The sequence below is a fragment of the Piliocolobus tephrosceles genome, chromosome 2, assembly GCF_002776525.5.
Source record: "Piliocolobus tephrosceles isolate RC106 chromosome 2, ASM277652v3, whole genome shotgun sequence".
In the NCBI taxonomy this organism is placed as follows: Eukaryota; Metazoa; Chordata; class Mammalia; order Primates; family Cercopithecidae; genus Piliocolobus; species Piliocolobus tephrosceles.
In genome coordinates this window covers 5,328,778-5,355,611 of record NC_045435.1, presented here as the reverse complement: position 1 = coordinate 5,355,611, position 26,834 = coordinate 5,328,778, and the positions used below count along the sequence as shown (strand labels likewise).

Here is a 26,834-nt window from a genome sequence, read left to right as displayed (position 1 = left end):
CCAAATCAATTTGAAAAGTTAATTATTTGTGTCGGAAACTTATTCACATTCATTTAATAGCCTCATTGCTACTTATCAATAGGGTAGTGCTTATTTTATATTATTAAATGATTTATTTTCTTTCTTATAAAATACCTATATTTTATTTTTTTAGAAAACTCCTTTATGGACAGTGGTTTTATAAAATCTGTTAGACAATGACCATCCTGAAACAAAAATTAAGTATATGGTGCTTTTCATATGCTGAAAATATATACATGCAACTTTGATGCTGGGCCCCATGGACATTCCCTATAAATGGGCATATGAAATCTAGTCTTTAACTCAGAAGAATGCCAGTACTGGCCAGCTGGGTAGTGCTGCCCAAAAGCAATGAGATTTTACTAGAAAATGATCCCATAGTAAGAACATATTATCGACTTGTCAGACTTCTAGATAAGGTGGAAAACTGGAAGCTCAAAGGTTTAATCCAGTCCAAATATGTGCAAATGATTAAAAAACATGAGCAGCATATAAAATTTGGGTGATTTCAATATAAAATTCATATAAAATTTGGGTGATTTCAAATAAAAACCTTGATTGCTGTTTTTTTTTCTAAAAAATTGAAGTTTCTGGCAATGTTGGATAACGCATTCCTGGATGGCAGTAATCTTCTGGAAGAGTATAGCCAACCATTGCTACCTTGAGGCGAGGAGGCGAGCTGTGTACTTTCCATTTGGACATGATTCCTGCTATTTGCTGAATGTGTTCACATGCCCATTCACCAGGTGGCTCTTATCACTTATTTATATCACCTTCCAGCCTTGGTGGTCCTTGAAGTTTGTTTCCTGTTCTAGAGAAGAAGGGATTCTCAATTTAACTACTGGGTTCAGGACAAACTCCCACAATTCTATGATGTGTGTTGAAAGTATTGCAGTAGCCTGTTTCTAGCTTGCATGTTGCTTAGAATTGTTGGTTTCAAAAGGAATAGCACTATGACAATAGAAGTATGCTTAGAACAGTTTTTCCTACCATTATCCAGTTTGTGGCTTTCAACAGAGATTTGCTGGAAATACAAACCACACTTTCAGTGCTTTTACTCTCAAATAGAGCAGTACTGGTGAGCTGATACAGTAATTGCACTTTAATAGCCATCAGCACTCCAATTTACAATTATTTTAAATTTAATGCTTTTGATTAGGCATTTCCAGAAATAAGTAAGCTTAAGTAATCCAAGAAACAAGGAAATGCCTTACAAATCTGGGGATGATTTAAAAGCTTTCTTAAAGTTATTCAATATCAGTTACCTAGAAAAGCTAGTTCTTGGAATTGATCATCTGTAAGTAAGTAACTGTGAAGAAATTATAGTACAATAAATACTGTATTCACCATGAATTCTTCATTGAAACCATCTAGAATATATCAGCAAATCTTATACGTAAGGGGAATTATTTAAAAATACCCAAAAAACAGAGGTTTAAGTATCATGCCGTATATGAACAATATATCAGTATTTGCACTAATGGTCTTAAAGTAATAAATTCAGCATTTTAAAAATAACATTTTCCCCTTTTGTGGTAAAATAATATGTACAATCCAATAAAACTTTAGCCTTATAGCTGCTTGCTAACTTATCAACTAACAATTCATGCTGATCAAAAGTAAGGCTAATTTATTCGGCTTTTAGACTCTGAGATTAGAAATATTTGAGTAAATCACTTGTTGAGCTGGGAAATCGATTGTACTTATGTATGAAGCTTGTTTGGGCCTTTATTCAAGTGTGGCTGGGTCTGTTCTTATAATTCGTCTACAATGCTATGTGGCCTGAAATCCCATTAGGACATAGAGCCAATTTATTTGTGTATAATAAGAGTATCTCGACTACAACTCATTTTGTAAGTAACTGAAAAGCCTATAGCTCTCCTATAATTTAGCTCTGCAGCAAGAAAGTCATTACACTGTGTCTATGAGATACCAACATACTAGTTGAAAATAAAAGGTAAAATGAGCTGGGCCAGGGTGGGGGAGGGGGTGGGATCTCTGATGTTCAAAACTATTTTCTGGCTGCTGGATTAACTGATTATTTCAATCCAAATGAAAAATCAATATAAATATGTATTTATGTTGCTCAGTTTAGGCCCATTGTAAAGCAAAAAAGAAAAAAGGAACTCTGAAAATGAGGCTAAACATTTCGATGGATGCTACAAATGTCATGAAGCATAGGGGTTTAGAGATACAAATTTCTTACATTTGTTTTATAATGTGATGTTTTAGTGTGAATCTAAAACTTTGCTTGAAAGAAAAAATGTAATCTGCTTTTCTCGTATTGAAAAGGTGCTTATATTGAATAATATAAAGGACATTATCCTCCCATAAGCAAGGTCCTAAAGTACTGACTTACTAATGATGCTTAATTTACAGTTCCCTGTGACAAGGAGGGCTTTTTACTTTCATTTTCCAACTGGAGTAATTCAGTCATTGAGAGTTTAGTTATATGACTTTTAAAGGATGACAGGAATGAACCATTTAGTTTGAGGATATAGATACCAGTCAGAATGCCTTCTTAATCTAAATTCAACCTTCTTTAGGAACTAAAGGGCACTGGTCACTTTTCCTCTGATTATGAAACATTAAGTCCTTTTCTGGACAGGATAACTCCTCAGCTTTCCACTTCTGGTGCTATCAGATAGTGATGAATATTTCATATGCCTAAAATTTTTCCCTGATAAAGCATATGATGTATGTACAACTAATCAAATATTCAGCCAAGTCACCCAGCTTGTAAGACAAGAAATGTCCCTGATAAGGGGCTCAGTGTTTTCCAATAACTGGTAAAAATTTCCTTTGAAATTTTGTGGAATGTATGACATTGTTGTTCATCACATTTTAAAAGTAAAATAGTAACAAATAATGTCAGCTACTTTATCTCAACTATTTTATCTTTTCCTTGCTGAAAGCCTTTAGTGGAATTGCTACTGTCTTTTTAGCTAACCAACTTGTAGAGTATGTGGGTAGTGGTATTCAATATTTATGAAATGCTCATTTTCTCACAGGACAGAGCTACTGATATTTTTCTATAAACGACAGAATTTGTTAATTACTACTTGAACCTGTTGCATTTTCATTTTAAGCTTTAAAATAGTAGAAGACATGATGGATATGAGTTCAAAGTGAAACCTGAAACATTGCTTGAAAGTATCTAGCTTGATGCTTCATTATAGAGTAAAACACACATGAGTCTCTGGAGAATGAGAAAAAGTTGCAGTTACTGTCAACATAATTAGGAAGACTTAAAAAAAGTTTCTCATGATCACTTAAATTATTTATTTACTTATTTATTGTTGATACATAATAGATGTACATATTTGGGAGTGCATGCAATAATTTGATACATTAATGTTTTTATGTTTTTAATGAGTGCTTAACCCCCTCAAATACAAGACAGATTATATTAAAGGTATTTGAAAAATCAGTAACTCATGCACCTCACATTTATTCGTGGGTAGATTAGTATTATAAGTATGCTTTTTGATGGAGCTGACACTTCCCTGCAGAACATGAGCCTGGATTTGTTTGGTGTAGCAAGTACCAAGCTCTCACTCAACACTAAACAGAAGATAGAAAGCAATGTGAATAGCTTCTGGCTATTATATTTTTAGTGGTTACATTAGATTTTAAATCACTTACCATTTAGGGAAAGAGTTTGGTCCAGGGGGTTGACTAGAAATTTTAAGAGGCTGAACTCTTAGATTTTAATCTCGGTTTGCAGTAGCCATAGGCAGCTTGCCTCTATCCCAGAGGTAATTGAGAACGTAAATGTTGTTAAAGTACCCTGAGCCAATAGAATAAAATGAAATCTTATAAAGGTGTAGGCCAGCGGAATTACTGTTAGCACAATGTGCTTTTTTAGGGTAGCATCATTATTAAATGGCAGATGGAGTAATACAGATCAATACAAAAGGTTTCAATCTTCCACACAATTATCCCTAAGCACAGTAGTGCATTTCAGTACTAAAATAGCAGCAAAGTATTTCACTACTTCACTATGGCCAAAACATCTTGAAAAGTGTTTGCTGTGGTGCCTGTATCCCACCTTCCCACTCTTCTTTCCAAAGAGGAATCATAATAGCTTTTGGAGTGGAATGCTTAGATGACTTCCAGTTGGGTCCCAGGCTCCAAAGGCTGGTGGACGTGGGAGTTGCTTGGAGGCCCCTAAACAAAAGCAGAGGTTATGAAGCAGTTTCAGTGTCTAGCTTCCTCTTGACAATTGGGTCCTGTTGGGTTTGTTTGCGTTGTCTGCCTCTTAGTCATTATTATTCCAATCAAACAAGTTTTCACGGTGATATTCCATATCCTGTTTTCATCACTACATGAAATGTAGTATTGAAAGGGCCCGGCATCTTTCACGAAGCACAACAGGACATTGATAACTGTGCAGATTAGCTCCCCTTCCAATCCCAGGCCTTGTTTCTTACTTTATGATTTTTTTCCAGCAGGCTTTCCCTCATCAGGCTGATGATAGCTCACTTCACATATACCACTCACGACATCTGTACAGTACAAAACACAAGATCAAACGCAGGTAGGGGGAAAAAGAAGAGGAAGGGAATGAAATGAAAACAAAGACAAATAGAAGGAAACAAAGGTCCGTAAAAGATGAGCTCAGGTTTCATGGTGGTGATGATTAGTTTTATAAAACCTTGTGAGACCTGTGGAAGCATTTGCTTGTCTAAAATTCAGTTTTTTCTTTCTTTCTTTCTTTCTTTTTTTTTTTTTTAAGACATTTCAAAAAGAGCAGCTCTTCTCTCATTTGAAGGCTTGACTCTTTTCTGAAAAAGTTTGGTAAGGTCTGGCATTTGAACACTCAGCCACATGCGGCAGAACCTAGCACATGGAGGACAGCTGACTCCACAGAACCAGGGACTGGGGTAAGTGCCCAGCACTGAAGCCACCTGAAGTGACTAAAAATGCTGCCTTTTTACTAAGCATGGAAGATTCAGTTTAATTTAATAATGTTTTCTCTTTAACACATAAGACAACCTCCAGTAAAACTCCTGTAGTTGTTGTGGTTCCAGTGATGGTTAAAGTTTGGCCTGGGAAGTATCTTAAATATAGCAAAAGGAGGTTACAAACATCTTCCCCTATTTGGGTGCAGGAAGATAGAAACAAAATTGTATTTTGTAAACTTCAATTTATCCCAAGTATTTGTGTTATATTTGGAGAAAGGACCGAGTCTTTTGGCAATTTCTTCAATCTTGAGGTTGAGGCTTGAGGTCAAAAGTTGTGCAGGATTTGCCACACCATTGTGTTTCAGACATGAATTCCAACCACAGACTTTGCCAGCAGGCTACAGCCCACACATGCTCCATGAATGGAAGTAAACAGTGTATATTTTAGATTTCTTATCAGGGTTCTATTGCACCAGAGAAGCTGGCTGGATATGTGTGGCATCATCTCTAATTACAATGATGATATGATAATTGAAAATGATTATGGTGTGATTTTCTTTTAAATAAAAATTATTCTAATGATTAGTCTAGTATTGTTAAATTTGACATGGAATCTCCCATAACCTGGGAGAAGTTATTTATGAATAAGGGGAAACATTGTGATTTCCACTTCTTGGATAATCTCTAAGGCTCCTTCCATTCCAGTGGCTTCTTCCATTTTGCCTTTGGAAAAACCAGTTACTTTTTTGGTGTTAAGGAAGAGACCACGTTTGTGTATTTGAGATACTGATCTTTTTGGTTTTCAGGGTTATGACATTATTCATTTTGCTCCTTTGAATTGGTTCTTATAATTCACTTTAAGGGTCAAATAAAAAGGAAAATAAAAAACAGTTCTAAACTGTGAGTTTAAATAAATTTGGTAGCAAGAACGAAGAGGTTGAATTTAGTTAGACATCTAATATTTCTCTTAATACATAATTGAAGATCTCTCTTTATGATGTCATTTTTCAGTCATTAGCTTTCCCTCATGTGACACATTTCAGAACTTCCATTTGAATAATTGCACCCAGTTTTGTATTTTTAAGTTTCCCTGTGTAAGTTTTTATTTTTATTTACTATTATAATGCTTAGGTAAATACAAAAATCTAAAAATGTGTTGTATATATTTTCATTTTAGAGACTTTTCAGAAACAACCTCAGAAAAACACACAAAGTTATCATTATTGTTAATAGCCATGTAAATATAGTAACAAGATCATGGTGGATATTACAGCAAATTCTACATTTCTTTGTTTCTCTCTCTCTTGTTTTTCATGATTCTGGGAACTAAGAGAAAATTCTACATTTCTTTCAAGACATTTAAAGTTTCTTTTCCCCTTAAAAGGGTCCATAATGCAGAGGTAATAAACCACTGATTTTTTTTTTTTTTTCCGCAGGGACTCCTTTTAAACGTAACTTTTGAACCACTGAACTGTGAGCAGATGCTCAGATTGTAATCTATTCAGTTCTGATATCAAACAGTAAATGGCTAAAGATACATGTTTTCATAGCTTTTTCAATAGGCTGAATAACATTAAGTTCATGAGAAGAGAATGATCATCTTTTGTATCATTCAGAAATGTTTGCTTGCAAGGAATTCATCTTTTTGGTTAATTTACCTAATTTGTGCTTTATTTTCTTTCTGTATTTAAGCTGGAATGTAAAGTAGGTAAAGGCTATTAATTAGGCTTGATCTGGTTTGCTGTGTTTGTCTTCATTATAAAATGGTGTAGCTGGAAGCCAGACACAACAGCTCTACCAAGACGTGATAAAGTAAAGCACTAGACTGAATTTTACAGATTCAGAGTCACTGCTGATTATTATTAGATGTCTAAGTTGATTTCAAGTGGGAAATTATAGGAATTTCAAACTCTCAAGACTTGAATGATGAGGTAAAGAAAGGTACACCTTAAAAAAGCAGCTGATCAATTCCACCAGTTTGGATGAACATCATGGTATTTTATTGCTAACGGACAATGGCCTTTATCAAGGCTTACAAAAGAATATATCAATGAGAGAGTACTGAAAGACAATATTTGCTGAAACAAATTTCCTTAGAAATATATTGTGTCCTGTCCCCCAGATTTATATGTTGTGTGGTTTATAGTCATAGTCTAATTGTTTATAGCAGGGTCAGCAAACTTTTCTGTAAAGGGCCAGATTGCAAATATCTTAGTTTTTGTTGGTGTCTGTTGTGGTTACTAAAATATGCCACTGTATCTCAAAAGCAGCCAAAGAAAATTTAAACACAGATAACCTGTGTTCCAATAACATTTCATTTATAGATACTATACTTTGAATTCCATGTAATTTTCACTTTTCATGCAAGGTTATTCTTCCTTTGATTTTTTTCAACCATTTGAAAAATGTGAAAACAGTTTTTAGCACTTGGACCATACAAAACTAGGTGATGGGCAGAATTTGGCTTGCCGGCTGTAGTTTACCAATCCCTTGGTTTACATTTTAATTTTCTGGAAGTCACAATAAGATATCCTAGAACATCAAGAAATACATTTAAAAAAACAAAATTATATACATGGAACTTTATGGATTTTTTCTTGGAAAGTGATAAAAATATTTTAAAAATTATGAAACCAAAGTTTTTTAAAGTGGCTAAGCCACAAGAATAGTAAAGTTAAAGTTATACCAATATAATAATTTTGTTATTTCTATTTTTGTATCTATGAAAAATAGAGATGCTGAATTCAAAAATATATTTAGTTTGATTAAACGTTACCTGAGGCCAAATGAAACTGTCAGTGGCTTTGTTTGTAAACTTAGGCTTCTCTATAAAATGAGATTAACTTGAACCTTTCACTAACATTGGAAGTTCTTGAATCTAAAATTTCACCATTCAAAAAGTAAGAGAGACTGAAGACCACTTATTGTTATCCATTAGAATTTAAAGTATGATATTTGCTCATATGTGCTTATCTGAGAAAAGCCAGAGTTACAACTATACACCATCATTACATGACGGAATATAAATCTTGTTTATATTACATGAATTGTACTTTGAAATTAAATCATTTTTCTTTATATAATATTATGGAATTGGAAAGAATTTGTGACCAACTTTTCTATTTCAAATGTAATTTATCACAATTTTCATGTAACAAGTTATAATAATTGAATAATTTTTAAAAACTACTCATCTTTTAGAGATTTGAAATTGTTATCCATACAGTACACACATTTAAAAAAACTTTTGTCATTTGTGTATTATGTATTTGTGTTCATGTATTTGAATTCTGGCAGAGCAATTCTAATTAGAAACCTATTGAATAAATATTTAAAATTAAGGTAATATATTTCTATTTTCTAAAATTATTTATCAATTCTATTAAAACGTGTGCCATCACTGTCAGTGAAGTGAAAAGGAAATTTAGTAGAAGATTGTATTGTTTTACATTTTTTAGTTTATAAAAATCAAAGTTATTTACAGGGCATAAAAAGTACAGCTGAACCTTGTTTTAAAAATTGAACCAATTAATTAAAGCTACTTATAGAACATAAAAATACTAGTGAGACTTAAAAAAAAAATTGAACCAATGAACTCACTAAATTCAAGCAATTTTTAATGTGAGTTTTATATATGTGGGTAGAATTTCAAATCAATTTCTAGACCCCAAGTCCCATTTTCTTTTGTATTAAAAACATACAAAAATAAATATAAATTATTTCTAGTGATGGGTAGATTGATTTGATGATTTTAGTTTGATGTTTAGATGAAATTGAAAAGTTTAATTTAATTAATGATGGAATGTTTAAACAGTAAAGCATTATCTTGAGGACTAAATGTTGACACACTTAACTTTCTACATTTTGATGATATGGCAGTATCCCCTTTGTAGCAAGGTAATCATTCATTTAACAAACATTACTTGAAAATCTGCAGTGGATCTGGCACTCCAGCAGCTCCTAAATACAAAGACAAATATAATACTCTTCCTGTCATGAAGCTTAGAGATTTACTAGGAAAGAACACAGATGTACATCCAAAGAGAGATTTTGCCCCCTAGGAGACATTTGGCAATGTCTGAAGATATTTTGCGGTGTCATGACTTGTGGGGGAACTATTCCTGGTATATAGTGGGTAGAAGCCAAGGATGCTGTTAAATATCCTACAATGCTGTTACGGCATCCTACAACAAAGAATTATCTGGCCCAAAACATCAATAGTGCCAGCTTTGAGAAATGCTGATCTAAATGCATAGCATTGTTAGAACTGCTATTATAGAATGATACCTAGACTTTGATGAAAATACAGAAGAAGTGGTCAATTCTATGCACAAGAAGGGATTGTATTGATAGAGGAGTGTCTTAAAAGAAGAGCGTGGGAAGATTTTTGAAAAGCTGAGCAAAGAGATGTCTTTGTGGAGGGTTGGTGGGCTTGGGAAGAGCTGCTTTATAGCTAGAAGTAGTAAAGTGAGCAAAGATATGGATATAGAAAACAACTTATTGAATTTGGGAACCGTAGCAAGTCTAGAGTGGATACAATGGCACAGGGAATAGAAACATTCTATTGGGCAGATAAGAACTTTTTGTTGTTGTTTTTTGCCGTGTCATGGAATTGGAGCTTTCTCCTGAATGGTGTTGAAAATAATAAAGGGTTTCAAGCAGGGACATGACATACTCAGGCAGTCTATTTATAGGATTCATCAACCGTGGTGTGAAATGTCATGGTTATTTAAGAAAGCACAAAATTTTATATCATTTGATCAGAAAAGAGCCATAGGGAGAGTGAGTCTCTCAGTGGGAAGAAGGATCCCTTCTTTATTCCTTACAATTGTTTTACTTTTGGTCCAAAACTTTTCACTTTATTTTTAAGGACTCTATCAAAGAAATACAAACTGAATTCATTTTCAATGGGTTCATAAACGCGCTGTGTTGCTGATTGGCTGACTCCTTCAGGCTTAAACTGCCATGTTGTAGCATCAGGGAACATTATCCTTTCTTCGAAGTTCTGTTTTCAGATTCAAGCTATGGAGTCATGGTGAAGAAAAAGAAAATATGCTTACCAGTAACAAAAGACAACTAGAAATGGAATCTCAAGTATAGCAAAACCTTATTCCTCTATCTCAGTGGTTCTTAATCTCAAACGCTTATTAGAATCACTGCAGGAGAAATTTGGACATTCATATTTCTTAAAACTCCTCAGGTAACTCAAATTAGCAGTTAGGATGCAGATCATTATATTATCTTAACTCAAGGATCTCTCCTATAAACACAGAATATTAATCTTCCAATTTTATTTTGGCTCCATAATGATTTTTAAAAATATTTTTTTCTCCAGTAAACTCACCTTCTTATTTCCATTAAAAATTAAAATAAATGTGCATTTTCTAAGCATACACCAACTTTCAAAGAGTAGCTTTCTGACATTGTTACAGTACAAGAGGGACCTCGACTATGATTTCTCATCTAACGTTCATGAGTTAGGTAAGTCTCAAGTAGCGGAGAGATAGCTAGAGATTTCAGTGTGGAGTTTTTCAATGGTGGCAATGCATACTCTTAAAAAGTCCTATTTTGTGCTGTGCAGCTCTGTAATTGATTGGTTAACATAGCTAGTAAGCAGTGGGCTAGCCATGGAAAGGCTGGGAGTTTGCTTTTCCTGCAGCCCATTCTCTACTCTTCAGCTATAGGTCACATATTCCATCCTAGGCAGCTGCTTTGGAAATGGGGGTTTTCTTACTAGAGTGCTACAGGAGAAACTGTGTACCAACGCTAATTCATCCTTGTAAAAAGTAACCAAAGATGTCAGTCTTAATCCTTTGTTTACAAATAGCCATTAATTATCTTCTCTATGTAAGGGGATGATTTTCTTTTATCCATCAGGAAACAGAAAGGAAACGATGGTTCAGCCTTTGTTCCCTATGAATTAATTACAACATTGCATCAATGAGCAAAAGAGAAAACACTATTGTTATAAATTGTCCTCGTCTCTCCAGTCTCTTGAATATACATATTTTTGCATTTCCTTTCTCTGCCATCAAGTTTTCCCTTTGTGAAAAATTTTCTTCTAGATACAAATTTCCTTCTAGGTACTTTCATATTTTTGTCCTTTAATTCACAAATGAATGCCCTATATCTATTCCCTCTACTTCCTTACCATAATATAGATTTATAACAAGCATCCTCCCAAGACACACACAACTGAAGAATCAATCAAACTCTGTAATCCAACTTTGAGTCTTTACCTAGAACTTGGGAAAATACATTTTCTCTCAACATTGTTCTTGTAAGTGTTCAGTCTTGGAATGCTAGTTTCCTCTTGTTTGCTGCTTCTGTGAACCCAATCAAAACTTGTCTGTGGGTGGGAAGATTCAGCCCATGGGCACCATGCTGCTGTCTTGCTCTAAACCAGTAGCTTTTAAACTTTTTGACTATGACTCACGGTGAGATATGTTAATAGTGATCTAATATTTACACACCTATAAATGCATACAAAGCACATATATATTTTATGAATACAGTATATACACAGTGCTCTGTAAGATGTGCCATTCTATTCCAATACTTTCTATTTGCTCCTATATTATGCTATCCTATTCTGTTTCATGAAAATTGCTGCTCTTGACTCATTCACCAATATTCCAGCACATTATTCATTGCAAATTATTGTTCTAATCTAAACCCGTGATTTTCAGCAGGGCCTGTGGAACAGGGAATTAGTAAAACTCTCCAGGGAGTGTAGGTCGTTTGAAAAATAGCTGTTTTTATTTTGTTGTTGTTGTTCCATTACTTTGATTTCTTTTTAGTGAAGAAAGCTAACTTATTTAGAAGTTCAAATATCACATACAGGAGGAAATTTGACTGTTTTATGTTTTTTCAAATATCTAATCCCTGATCTTCTTCAAGTCCATTTATATTTCATCTTTGTTTTATGGCACTGACCAAGGAATAGACCAAACTAAACAGCTATTGTCATTCAATTGGCAAGTAGTTATGTATTTCTAGATGACATCTTTTGTGTAAGTCTCTGGGTAGAGATAGTTTCGCCGTGATGAATCTTGGTTTTCATACTGTTCTTGATAGAACTTTTACCAAAATATTATGAAATTTATTATATATTATAATATACAGAAAAGGTGGGGGTCTTCATGCCTGTAAATGTTTATGTTCAAATTTGCCAAAAATCCTGACATTATCTGCAATCTGAACCAGAATAATACATCCTTCTGCTCACCTCCTCCCTGCCCCTGGTCCTAGCCCCACTAAAGTAAATTTTCCTTTGACAGAGATCCATTGCTAGAACAGCTTACCTTGCCTACTGTGGCTCACAGCTATTTCTAGAGCTTGCCTGGTGTTTCAGATCCCGAAGAACATTTTGGTTATTGAGATAGGAGCTGAACGTTATGTTTAGCGTTATGTCTCATATCCCCGACTTTGACTATGGTAGGGATATCATTTTCTTAGAATTATGTTCATCTCATCCAAGACACAAAAGCATGTTAGCTATCTTCTTAAGTAATAATTTTCCTTCCCTTCAATGCTTTCATTCTCCAATATCTTGACACCATTTATTTTGATCCTTTAAATAAGTTAGTCTTATTTCTACTTCTATGCCTTAAGTCTACTAGGTGAAATATCCTTTGTAAATTCTATAACTTAGTTATATTATATTATATTTCAAATATACAAACACTGAAATAGTATAATTAGTATAATCGTTAACATTTTGACATATTTCCTACACACACACACACACACACACACACACATGCACACACACACACACACACGAACATTTTTTAAAGAGCCATTTCAAAACAATAATACTGCCACTACTTAAAAGTTAGAATTGGGCTGGGTGTGGTGACTCACGCCTGTAATCCCAGCACTTTGGGAGGCTGAGCAGGTGGCTCACCTGAGGTCAGTAGTTCGAGACCAGCCTGGCCAACATGGTGAAAACCCGTCTCTACTAAAAATGCAAAAATCAACCAGGTATGGTAGTGCATGCCTGTAATCCCAGCTACTCAAGAGGCTGAGGCAGGAGAATCACTTGAACCTAAGAGGCAGAGGTTGCAGTGAGCCGAGATTGTGCCACGGCACTCCAGCCTAGGTGACAAGAGTGAAACTCTGTCTCAAAAAAAAAAAAAAAAAAAAAAAAAAAAATTCAGAATTCATACTTAATTCTTTCCTTTTAATTATTAATTTCCAATGTAAAGATTTGTGTAATGGTTATCTTCATTTGTCTATGAGTGATTTTCTGAAATCCATAAAATAGAAGCAATTAGTATAGTGCCGATTGAAGTGTTTGAAAGTAAGGGCTTAAATTTTAGTTTCTCCCAGATTTCAATATTGACTGTTCAGTAATACTTTTGGGTATATATGCTACTTGATCCAACTGGCTAAAACTTTTGTGGATGTGATTTCATCATGTCTGAAAGTATCATATTTTGTGGATGTAGTTTTATTGTTCACAAGCAGCTATAAATTTTATAAATTATTATTTCAGGAGATGTTTTTAGTTGTCTTCTTTTATATTACTTATAGCAATAATGCAACTATTTAAGAAAAACATTTAGCCACTTGACATCAATTTCCAGATCTAAAGAGCAAAGGCAGTTCTGTTTGCTTCAACACCTTCCTGAGTGAGGTCATGAAGTTTAATATTACATCCCCCCAAACAGGTCAACAACTAATTTAAAAAAAAATCATGAACGTTAATGAGAACAGGGTTGAAAATGTGTTTTGGGCAGAAAAAGTACCATTATAAATTACAGCAGCCTATTTTATTTCGTGATTCCTAAAGGTCATTGAGAAACAAAAATGTAGACTCAAAAAGAAATAAAAGTATACCACCAATAGCGACTTATTTTTTTCACGTAATTTTAATTTTGCAATTTTTGTCTGGAAGGAAGGACAAAATCATCCCAAAGCAGAAGGGCTAATGTTTTTCTTTAGCAACATGGAGATTAGGCTGTAAGATCTCTTGCTGATTTTATCTCTTAAACAATGACCAGAGGGAGATATGAGTGTTTTGGGGATGCACCACTTGCCACCTCTTCAATTGTCATGGATAAAGCAAAAAGACAATGGAAGATCTCTAAATCCTTTTGGAATAGTAAAGCCTACATTCTGATAAAGGAGGTAATATTTGAAGGTGGTCCTAGGGAATGTATTACTATTTTATCCCTCAGTTGCTAAAGCATCATAGTTTCACAGGCACTTTATCTCTAGGGCAATACTTCATTTCACATATGAAGTATTTGGCAGTAAGACCCAGCATGTGACATTCCCAAGAGCACACACACAATTGGTGACAGAATGAGAACCAGAGCCCAAGCCTACAGTTATATTTATTCAAGGGAGTGCCCTGGTGTGTGGCATAAATGACATATTACATGAAATACACAGACAACATGAAAACACAACTATGTCAGTGAGCCTCTAAAAGTTGTTGGCAGGCTCAGCTCACTACTTATGGTGGTAAAGCATTTTTTTTTCTTAAAAAACTTTCACTGCCATTAGATCATAAAGGTAGTTTCCTATATTAACTTCTGTAAGTTTTACTGTTTTTAATGCGATTATTATAAAGTTGAAGTGCTTCCCTTTGATTAAAAAGTTTTTGAGGAAGAAACAGATATTCTATGCAATTAGTGAAGTCACATCAAACTGGCATTTTTTTTTTTAACAAACTCAACTATATATTCTCGGAAAAAAGAGGGAAGTGCAATTAATGAAAATAGTATGTGTAGTCTTTCTGTTGTTTTGGTCAATGCATTTATTTATGACCCTGTGTAAATGTGAGAGACAATATCAAACAGATTTGCTTACATTGGTTTTAGTTCCCATATAACTCTCTTAGTGTGAGCATCTCACCTTGTAGTCTATGATTTTACGGTTTAAAGAAGCGAATCTTACATCTAACATGGCTTCTGAAGCAAAGCAACCACTTTTTTTTGTGTTCACTATGATGTTTTTGATCCCCTACATTGAATTATTTAAAAATATATTCTAAAGTTTTAAGAATATTCAAATAAAAAACTAAGCCCAAATCTAGTCATTCCTCAAGATTTTAAGTTCAAATTCTGACTTAAAAACATTCAATAGTAACTTTTAAGTGGCCTTTGAAAAATGTTTCATCTTATATATAAAACCAGTTGATTGATGTACTGAAAAGGAAACCAAATATACTACATTTTTAGTAGGGGCAGTTTAATATGTTTACAGGAGTTTAATTATCTGCTATTAAAAAATCTCAAACATTTAACTAATGCTTAAAAATTAAAAAATAAATTTGTTCAATCTTAGGTTTATTAAATAACTATCTATCTATCTATCTATCTATCTATCTATCTATCTATCTATCGCCTTGGTTATATATATAACCTTGGTAGCATTTCAGTTTTACATAAGAAGTTTCAATTGTTTACTTGTTACACATTTTAAGTCATAATAAAAAGACTATCCGGTTACTTAAGTAGATCAAATTCTTTAACACATTTGAACTGCTAAAAAAACCAACATGCATAGATTCTTTAACATTAAACCATTTATCTAATTGTCGATTCTTTTAAACATGTGCTTACATATGCCTGGGGTTAAGTGATGCTCATCCATTTGAAATGCATTTATCTTCTAAACTAACTGAAATTACTTATTAGTCAAAGGTTTTGGCTGGGATGATGGCTAGATTCTTATTTGCAGCCATCATGCAACATAATCCTATTTATAGTCTATGTAAGGACTTAATAAATTAGGGAAGTTCATTTCATTGTTATGGCCCACACAACTCATCTAGCTCATGTATCTAAGTATCTAACATCCCTTAGATGCAAATGACACATTACCCAATTCTCTCTGCAACCATGCAGCTTTTAATGTTTGATTAAACTTTGCATTTCTTGATTCTTAACATATTTGAATAACTTGTCATGCCACTTTATTTCTGATTTGACAGAATCTTTCATTTTCTCCCATTCTTCTGGTCTGGTAGGACCATGGAATTACAAATTTAAAATGTTATCTGAGGGAGAGAAATTTCTTTATTACAAGAGACTAGTGGAATATAGCAACCAAATGTAATACATAATCATTTTCACTTAGTTGTATTATCTCCTTGGCCTATTTTTAGGGTTTCCTGGATTGGGGGGAAAAGCTATGTAATATATTTTTTATGAATTGAGAAAGTTTGACTACAACTTGATATTGGATTATAACTTTCTTGAGACTGATAATGCCATTGTGGTTATGTGAAGAAAGGCCTTATTTTTATGAGATGTGTGTTGGAATATGGATCAAAATGTCTAAAACTTACTTCCAAATGACTCAGTGTCCACCACTACCACAACAGATAGATGGATGGGTAAATAGATGGATGTATATGTGTTTGGATAAATACATAGATAAAAAAAGATGAGAAATACAATATCTGATTGGAATCTCCATATCTCAAGGCTGTATTAGACTCTGTTATAGTCCTAGTTTCTGAGAATGTAACTTGTGAGTCATTCTTGATTCCTTTTTCATACTCATTCTGCACCTAGAAGGCAACAAGTCCTGTTATTTCTTTTTCAAAGTAATATTTTAAGTATGTTTACTTTAATGCACCGCTAGTATTATATTGCTAGCACTCAATTCAAAGGTCTTCAACGATTTTTCCATTCCACTTAGGAGAAAAGGTGCAGCCCGGCCCTGCTGCCTATGGGGAGACTTAACTTCTGGCCCTCTCCTCCTAGCTCAGGATGATGAACTTTCTTCCAAAACAGTTTCACAAACCATGGATTGTTTTGATATTTGAGAACCTATGGTCATGCGATGAATGCTACCTAGTTCGCCTTGCTCCAGCCTTCATCTGACTAACTCGACTCAGTCCTTCAACACTTTTCAACTACCGCATTTCTCAGAAAGTCTTTTCTTGACACCTGCCATCTAAATCAGGTTCTACTGTGCTTTACTTTTCTTTCATAGCAATTGCCTAGTATATTTTGTAAACATTTTTAATGTGCTTGATTATTAATTCAATAACTCCCTCCGTCTTTAGTCTATAAGCTCTGTGTAGGTAAAGCCTGTGTTTGTTTTGCTTACTACTGGCTTCCCAAGACCCTGAGTCCAACACTTAGAAACTGCTCACCAAAGATATGTGGAATAAGTAAGTTAAATAATTAACAGAAATCTCAAAGAGAGGAGTACTATTGGAAAAAGAGCTGTTTTATTCTTAGCAAAGGGTTGACAAAGATGTGAAATTATATTGCCATTGCTCATTGTTGGTGCCCACGAACATACTTTTGAACACTGGGGAGTGGGTTTATATTCAGCCAAAAGATATTGGCATTATGTCCCTTGTGATTGATTTCTGTGCTGTGCCTTCTCATAAATATTTTGCCTATCATCTCTGTTAAGAAAGAAATATATTTATTCTGAGGTAATAATACTAATAATCAAGTTTATTAGAGGGAAATTAGCAATTAAGATAACTAGTAAAATTATTATTTTATTATTAATTTGTTATGATTACACTTCATGAAAGGAGGAAGGAAGTCAATATGCTAGCATATCTTCAGTGCTGCTTCAGAAGAATAAAATGTGCAAATATCTTGAAAAGGAACCTGGTGAATTATTAAGGGAAAGCTTTTAAAATGACTTAGTTCAATGTGTCATTTCACTTACTCCCCCAAAACTAAGGTACTACAATAAATGTTCTAAACACTGTAGATCATTTAAATGCTGTAGATTACTTGAGAAAACCCTCAACAGAAAGACAAATGAGGAAGGCAGGCAAAGGGAAATAAATGAACACTCAGTTTGTGTCAGAGAAAATTGGAGTAGGTTTTTCTCTTAGGAGCAGCCTTTAGCTTTCATATTTACTTATGGTATACATCAGAATCTTAAGAGCCATAACATTTCTGAATGTCTTCTTGATGGCTAAACATATTTCCTGCTTTGTTTGAGGCATTATTCCGAAAGCACATGGTGTGTTTTTCTCTTTGTTTAGCAAGACAAGGACATTCTACATTAATGAATGTATATGTACATACTAATGAATATTTCCAATGAAGGTCGTATATTTTCATTTTTTAAAAAATATATATGTTGACTCTATTGTCCAAGTGCAAGATAAAGATAAAGAATGTGGAGCTTCAGTCTAGATGCATGTTTCCATCAGAAGACATGTTTCTTTATTAAGGAGTTGTGATCCTTAGCACTTTAAAACTAATGATTTATAGCCGGGCGTGATGGCTCATGCCTGTAATCCTAGCACTTTGGGAGGCCGGGGTGTGTGGATCGCCTGAGGTCAGGAGTTCAGGACCATCCTGGCCAACGTGGTGAAACCCCGTCTCTACTCAAAATACAAAAATTAGCTGGGCATGGTGGCAGGTGCCTGTAATCCCAGCTACTCGGGAGGCTGAGGCAGGAGAATCACTTGAACCCAAGAGGCAGAGGCTACGGTGAGTCGAGATCACGCCATTGCACTCCAGCCTGGGTGACAAGAATGAAACTCTGTCTCACAAACAAACAAACAAAACAAACAAACAAACAATACTAATGATTTTGGAGGGTGAGTTAATATACTTTTCCTGGAAAGTAGACTGTGTAACATCAAGATTCTTAACTGGGCAATACAGTTGCCTACCTGTGTGGCTTTAGTGCCTGTTTACCTAGGCACTAAATCTATTCGTTGTCCAATGCTGGAGTAGAGTTTCATCCTTTAACTTAAACTTTGATCTCTGTTAAAATATGCACATTTTTTTTCTCCTTTTTCCTGAGAACTTTAAATGTTTCCAGTAATTTAAACCTTAGTGAACTGTTGTGATCTTTTCTGCAGAGCAGGTTTGAGTGAGTGATACAGAAGCACCAGGTATGAGACCATGCCCCTGCAGGAACGGCAGCCTGTGGAGAGTAGCTGCTCAGTAAATGCAGAGGAGAGCCAAGAATGAGAGGACTGGGGCATCACCAATGCCAAAGAACTCGTTTCATAGTTTTGTGAATCTGTATGATAAAAAGTTAGCTTTAGTTTATTGGGGAAAAGTGCATGAATCTCAGACTGATGTTTAACATTTGAAGAGATGATATTTAGTTTGAATTTTCTATTTTTCTTTCCAGCTATAACAACAGATCAGCCTATATCAAGGCAATAAAATTAAGGAAGTTTAAAAGTTTGATAAATTGTTGAGCTCATTTGACTCTGCAAAAGTTATTTCTTGAGAGCAGATAAAGGCACTTTCGAACACGTTCACTTTTTTTTCAGGTCACAGAGGTGCTATTTAATAAATTACTTTTCTTAGGCACTAAGAGCCACCTTTATTCATCTGAAAAGGTTAATGCAGATTTTTAAAGTGTCCAAGTTATTCCCAAAGAGTAATTTGTGCACTAGGAAAGTCTATTTAATTTGAGAAGTACCTAAATAGCAAGAAAAAAAAGCAAGTGAGGTATACGTTATAGACACAGAGATCTGGGTTGTTCATAATCAATGTTCCCCACCAGCAAGCTTCATTTATACGGGTTAGTTATATATCTCTGACCACTTTATTTAAAATTTCAACATTTCTTCCCTTCCACCTTAGAACTTCCTACTATTCTTCTTGCTTTATTCTTCTCCATAGCGCTTATCACAAATATGCTCTCTATTTTACTTATAGATTTTGATTCCTTCTGACTTCTCTTAGAAGTTAGAATGTAAGTTCTATGCAGATAAAAAATTTTCTAATTGCTGTACCTTAGCATCTCCCCACCCCCTGGAGAGTACCAGACACATATAAACATTCAGTAATTATTTGAACAGTGTACACAGGAATAAATGAATACTGATCAAATTTACCAAGGAAATTGCCAAATTTCCATTTGATTTAGAATTATATGCATCATTTTCTGGAAGGTGGTGCCACATATAATAGTTGAAGGTGGTTTCCGGAGTCATTGCTCTGGGCGTGAATCCTGATTCCGACACTGGCAGTCTGCTTAGCATTGGGCAAATTACTTCAGATTACTGTGCCTTAGTTTTCTCATTCCCCAGTATAAGGAGAATAAATTGCCTGTCTCATAGTTAGAAAACACATATAAAACTACTTAAAACACTCTGGTACACAGTCAGCTCTGAAAACTTGTGAGTATTACATTAAATCAATTTTTGAAAAGAACAATATTCTTTATGCACTCACTGCCTAAATGAAATAGAGTCATGAAAATTGTGTAGATATTAACAAATATTTTGTGTCAATCATCTGAATTATTTAATCCAAAGCATATCTTAAGCATACATTATTAATATAAATTACTTCCTGAAAATCAGTAGGACATTAATTTTATTTATTTGAAAAACTCCAATCAAGTCAAACAGAGTAATGTAATAATTCCAAATGTCAAGCTCATTTTTGAATTCTGCATTGCCATTTACTATGTGTGTGACCTTGTGTGAGTCAATTAAAATCTTTAAGCTTTCGTTTTCACATTTTTAACATAAGTAAAAATTAAATCTATGTAATTAGTTGAATATTAAACATAGAACAGTGCCTGGTACATACAGTAACAGATCTCAATAAAAAGATTAAACAAAGATTATTTTATATTAAAATCTGAAGAACAATGTTTGTGACAGAACCATATCAATTAATATAAAATTGAGGAGGAATTGAAAGTGCATTATATTTTTCTGTCTCCAAATTTAATTCTAAGCAAAGAAATTAGAGATTTACATGTTGGATGAAGTTATTTTAAAAAGAAAATTTAGTATGAGAAATATTGACATATTTGACAGCAAATCACTTAGCATATGATTTTCTCTTCTATTAGTAACAGTTTATGAGATGCATCTCTTCTATTAGGAACAGTTTATGAGATGTCTCTTTTTTATATAAACACTTCTGAATTTCTTAAAATTCAACATTTTACTTATAATCCTCCTTCTCCTCCCCATTCCCATCAATTTAAACTTACGAAGATTCTAAGTAAGAAACACATACAAAACTCTTTTGCACACACATCTTCAAGGCCATTATCATCTCAGAATGTGGTGTTAATATTTTGTATTATTGGATGTATTAAGCAAGTCATTCTTGTAAACCACTATTAGAATCCAAGCAGAGACATTAGTTGCTGCACTTAGATGTGGTGGAGAAGGTGAAAAATGCTGCTGCTCAGATTCTCTGTCAAGAGTTTGCTGGAGCCACAGTGTGACAGCAAGCACCTCAGTTATTCCAGAGTAAACCACAGGAACCAGGTTCTACATTCTGAGGAGAAACTCCACTAAACCTTTATAACCAGATCAGGACTAAAATACACATGTCTGGAATTGCACCTGTCTAAGAGCCAGGGAGCCTGAGCAGCCAGGATGATATGTTTTTGAGGAACGTAAAGGGTGTTAACATAGTCCCCCAATCCCATACAATTCAATTTCAGAAAAGAATTTGGGGACTGTGGTAAAATAGCATCTCCAAACTTGCTATGGCAAGATGATGCTCAGGTTTTCCATGTGCAGGGGAAATGATGAAGGTAAGGTTGAGGATGGGAAATTTGCAAGATAATAGTTCATCAGTTCGTTTTAATTTATAGTTGAACTATAAAGAACCTCCAGAAGGCTTGAAAATGTCATAAGCTCTATCAAGAGTGTAGAAATTAAAAATAGGGATACTGCCTCTATAAGAGATATGGGTGTCCTTTTAAAATTCCTTGCTTAATGTGCCTTAATATTAAAACACAGATCAAACTGTACTATTCTTTATGCACTTATACTTTGTAAAGTCTATGATCATCATCTTGACTTTTTTTTTTTTTTTTCTGAGACAGAGCCTTGCTCTGTAGCCCGGGCTGGAGTGCAGTGGTGCAATCTCGGCTCACTGTAAGCTCCGCCTCCCGGGTTTACACCATTCTCCTGCCTCAGCCTCCCAAGTAGCTGGGACTACAAGTGGCTGCCACCGCGCCCGGCTAATTTTTTGTATTTTTAGTAGAGATGGTGTTTCACCGTATTAGGAAGGATGGTCTCGATATCCTAACCTCGTGATCTGCCTGCCTCGGCCTCCCAAAGTGCTGGGATTACAGGCATGAGCAACTGTGCCCGGCCTTTATCTTGATTTTTAAATGACAAATCTAGAGAATGGCTGAGAAGGGGTTAGTTGAATCCAATCAATATATTTTCTGTTAAAGAAAGCTGCCTTCTACTTCCACCTCTTATTCTTTAAAAAACGGTTAGGGTATTAATCCCCATGAAAATGCAGTAGGTTTTCTTAAAGAGAGTAGGACAGTGTCATGCCTTTTTTGGAAAACCTTAGGTGTGATTTAAAGCTTTGAGGCTAAGAGTTTACTACTTGTTCTCAGTGAGCTGTTTCAATTAACATGAGTTTTTCACTTATTTTTGTCAACACAAATGTGTCTAGTTTAGTCAATAGTAATGTTTTTGCTGTTTTCACAATGAGAAAGAAGGACTTCTGTCTCTTTAAAAATAATTTTATTCCTCAAAAATAATATTATTCCTCATAATGCCCCATTATAAAATATATCTATAAAGCAAATTGTATTAATTACATAAAAATTATTTACTCATTATAAGATGAACAGATCTATTAAAAGATACAAAATGTAAAAAGCTAAAGAAAACAGCTGATGATAAATGGCAATAAAGAAAATCTTAAATTTAATAACATGAAATTTAGGTAGCTTGTTCAACAAACTTTACTATCAGAAAGACTTAGGTTTGAATTCTAGCTCCTCCACTTATTTTCGTGTCACTTAAACTTCCTGAGACTCATTCTTTTCTCTGTACGTGCAGCAATAATTGTAATCTCACCCGTCATTATAAAAAATATAAATAAGCAGCTACAGGAAAGTTATCTGGCACCAAGTGCCTTCTTTGTGCAAAGTGTACATTCAAGTAATGTTATTTTCTCCTGTGAAAAAATATGTTAGCTAGAAAGCATTTCAGAACCACAAAATAACTCACCAACTTAAATTCCTGATTCTGTAATTTCTTAGGATACAACTCTATGTTGGGGACAACAGTGTGGGTCTAGAGTTTCCAATGTCTTCCAGGAGTTCTTGAGACCCACCATGAGAAGGAAGTGGTGGGGCATGGAATAAATGTGGGTGCAGTGGAGTGTATTGCTTATTCAGGCTTCTTTCTTTTCTAGTGTCTTCCAAAGACTCCAAAAGAGCAAGACTGTCTTATTCTATTTGAAGTATGTTGAGGAGCTAGATAATGATGGCGCAGGTATGGCCAAGAGCGCCTTGGGTCTGGGTCAGCAACTGGTATGAGCCTTTTGCTTACGGACTGTCACAGGCAATCAGAACTAACTAGGCATATGGCTGTTCTCTCCAAAGTCTTTAGATCTGTGCCTAAGTACTATGTGATAGTGCCGAAGGAAGGAAGTGCCTGCTGAGTTAGTATTTTTTTCAGTCTATTTTTGAGAGTAAGCATACCTTTCTTTCCCACATCCTCACCAAAGTGACCTTATTCACTGTAAACTTGTTATTGTGAAATGATGATTCAAAAGCAAGATGTGTTTCCTTCCTTTTCCTAAAGACTTGATTAATTATCTAAGGGCAGATCTTTAAGGACAGCTAAAACACCATTTTCCCTCCAAAACCCTAGCTTTTAAAATGCACTAAATTATTTGAGTAAACCATTTGCAATTTTATTTTCTTTTTGCTTTTTATGCATAGACCAAAACCACCAACCCAAAAGATTTTTTTTCAGGGTACAAACTATGCTCTGAGAAAAAGTTAGGTGTTTCTGAAAGATGTTTTAACTCTATCAGGCCAATAAATGGGCATCCAAGAAAAAGAATTATTAAACGCAAGACTGACCGGTGTTTAAGTATTAAAGTCCATTTCTGTTTAACTATTCAACCCACACTGATATATTTTAAAACATCTTCCATTACTTTATCCTAAGAATTCAACGTTTTCTTATGTCTGTATCAGTCCTTACTACCCACCAAGGAACAGTCGTGGGAGGAACTGCAACCTCGTTCACACACATAGTATTTCCCTGTTCTTCCTTTTGCTTTATCACTGTGTCTCCTAAGAAAATGACACACAAACCACTGATTTTGAAAAGTGGCAGTAGTCTGGAATTTTTCTGTTGGGCGAAATTTTTTTCTGTTGAGGGCAAATTGTTATTTGGTCATTAAGATTACTGAGATTCCTCTTAGAATCAAGTATTCAACATTTAAATTCCTCTGACTATATATTTGTTGGCATTATAAAATGTAGACTCATCTCCAAATTGGTTAGTCTGCCTAGTTATGCTATTCCAATCTGCTAGATACTTGGTTTGAGTTCTTCCTATGCATAATAAAGAATTTTCCTTTTGTAAACTTTATGATTTATACGTTAGCTCTTCTACTATGAAAATCTAGCTTTGTCACTCTTAGCCAACAGAAGGCAACAATGAAAACAATATTGAAATGTTATAACCCAAATATCTGCCTTTACTACTGATAATCCTCAGTTATTTCATGAGCTTTGGCTGCATGGATGTAGACTGCTTATCCAACAGTGAGCTGAGATCAGCCTCAGTTTTTCCAGTAAGTAGGAGTGAAGGAGTAAGTAGGAGTGTCCACATGATAGATACCTCTTTTCCAGGTTTTGCAATGGAACAAATATGGTTGCTGCTGCTTCTAACAATTAGAGTGCTTCCAGGGTCTGCTCAGTTCAATGGCTACAACTGTGATGCCAACCTCCACAGTAGATTTCCTGGTAAGTGTAAGCCTAATCTATTCTCTGAAAGAGTGATTAAATTTAAGAGCAAGTCATTTAAATATATACGGAGAACAGGGGGCTATCTCTTTACATTAAATGGATATTAACAAATGGCAAATGACAAGACATTTTTCTAGAGCTGTAATTTATATCCATATTAACATACAAAGTGTTCATCATAGTCAATATTATTATAATGGCTGCTCACAGATATGAAAAATATTGCCTATTGTGTAAAAAATTGGGAGAGACTAATTTCATTCAAAATTTGCAAAATTTGTATCTTTTTTTCCTCATAAATTAATTCAGACTTTAAAAAACTGCTCTTAAATGCTCATATATTTATTTAGGAATAATCTTAAGAAAATGATTGTGAAATATTGTACAATACAAAAAAATGCTATTTCAATGAAATGATGATTACCACCAAAGTACACAGTGAGCTTCAGAATGAATTTCACAGAAGCCCATCAACGTCATGACAAATACGAGATTTGGCAACATTGATGGGCATGTCCCACAGGTTTCTAAAACCTGCACCCAATGAGAAGTTACTCAATGTTTTACCTAAGTATTCATCATTTTATATTAGCTAAAGTAATGGAACCACAGTTCAACATTTACCAAATAAAGATTAGATAATTGGACACACTTTTCCAAGTCTGCCATGCAAATGGAATCTCTTTGGCCATGGTTTACATTCTCAAAACCTGCCAGTCCTCCTGTGTTTGGAGCATGCTGTGGAACAGCAAACCCGCATAGAGCAATCAGTAGGTAGTTACACAGATAAAGTGCAATTTCTACAACAGAGCACACATCAGAAATTGTCTAAATGTCTTCATGAACTTAGACGTAGGATGTAAGTGCTTGGTTTGTTAGTAAAATATGAAGGTCATGGTGGGAATGACTAAAGGAATTCAGGGAAAATATGCTAAGGCAGAGTTGTTAATGACTTTCAATATCAAAACTGAGCTTTTTTTACATTTGTTATTATGGAAAATTTCAAACATATATAAAAGTAGAGATTAGTAGAAAGAGCATTCATATTGATTATCCAACGTTATCAATTATCAAGGTTTATAAATTTTGTTTGATCTTTGTCCTTACCACTCCCCTCTCTAGCATATTTAAAATAAATGTATTATTCATGCTTTGGTGTTTATATGTGATGGAAAAGAACTTAAAAATCATTATCCTTTACATATACATAAAATAAGCTCAACAGTAATTTCTTAATATCATTAAATTCAGCCAAGTTGCCTCTAAAATCTTCACACAGAGTATTCGTTGATATATATTTTATTTCATTTTGTTTTATAACTGTGTCCTCTGTCCTTTGCTTTTACAAAATGCTATTTATCTCTTTGAGCAGTTTGGTCATTTGTCTTGTAGGGTTCTGACACTGGATTTGGCCGACTGCAACTCTCAGGTGTCATTGAACAGGCTCCTCTTTCCCTGTCTATCCTGTAAACCAATTAGAGATAGAAGTTTGAGTAAATTCAAGTACAATTATTTTGGTGAGAACATGTGTTATGTAGTGTAATAAAAGTGTTTTCTCTTAATTTTTAATGCAATCAAGAGTCATTGAGTCTTTTTAAACATAACCTTTTAAAGGTTTGATGTGGTCACATTTCGTTTTAGGAAGAGACATTGGGAGAAGTGTGCAAGATAGAATCAAGTTAGGATAGACAAGAGGCAGAGAGAAATATCCTGAAGGCAGTGGCAGTGGAAGCACTACAAGGGGACAGTTATTAAGAGATATTTTTGTGGTAGACTCAGCAGAAAAGGAGAATTGTATTGATTCGGGAGGTGAGAGAAATAGAAGATTAGAGGGTGTTTTTAACTGGAACAACTGGATGTTAACGTTAACAGACAAGAAAAACATAGGACACTTGCATGTTTTAGAAAGGAAGTTCGAGTTTGGAAATAATGGGCTTGAGGCATTTTTAGAATATGTAGTGGCAGTTTCTTTCTGTTCAGTAGTAGGAAATGTGGAGCTGGGTCTGAGAAGAGAGATCAAAACTGAGGATGGCTGTATGAGAGTTGATTCCCTGTGCAGTGGATAAGCCATGAGTAGAGAGTAGGAAAATATAAAGTATGAAAATAGACTGCTATTTAGATAACTTTTGTGGTTGAAAAAAAAAAGAAAGAAAGAAAGAGAGAGAGAGAGAGAGAAAGAAAGGAAGGAAGGAAGGAAGGAAGGAAGGAAGGAAGGAAGGAAGGAAG

General features: G+C 34.5%; 1 protein-coding gene across 3 annotated transcripts in view; it reads left to right on the top strand.

The window, feature by feature from the left end:
* The window catches only part of ZPLD1 (zona pellucida like domain containing 1), a 93,592-nt gene that overhangs the window by 29,633 nt on the left and 37,125 nt on the right, over positions 1 to 26,834 (top strand). The window contains exons 1-3 of one of the 3 annotated variants that reach the window (XM_023210654.1): positions 21,283 to 21,404; positions 22,881 to 22,987; positions 24,492 to 24,605. In XM_023210654.1, coding sequence (XP_023066422.1) covers positions 24,500 to 24,605 — 106 coding nt within the window. In that variant the 5' untranslated portion in view covers positions 21,283 to 21,404; positions 22,881 to 22,987; positions 24,492 to 24,499. Of the gene's footprint in view, positions 1 to 21,282; positions 21,405 to 22,880; positions 22,988 to 24,491; positions 24,606 to 26,834 lie in introns of those variants that run through there. The other 2 variants (XM_023210646.1, XM_023210637.1) reach the window with 2 other exon arrangements.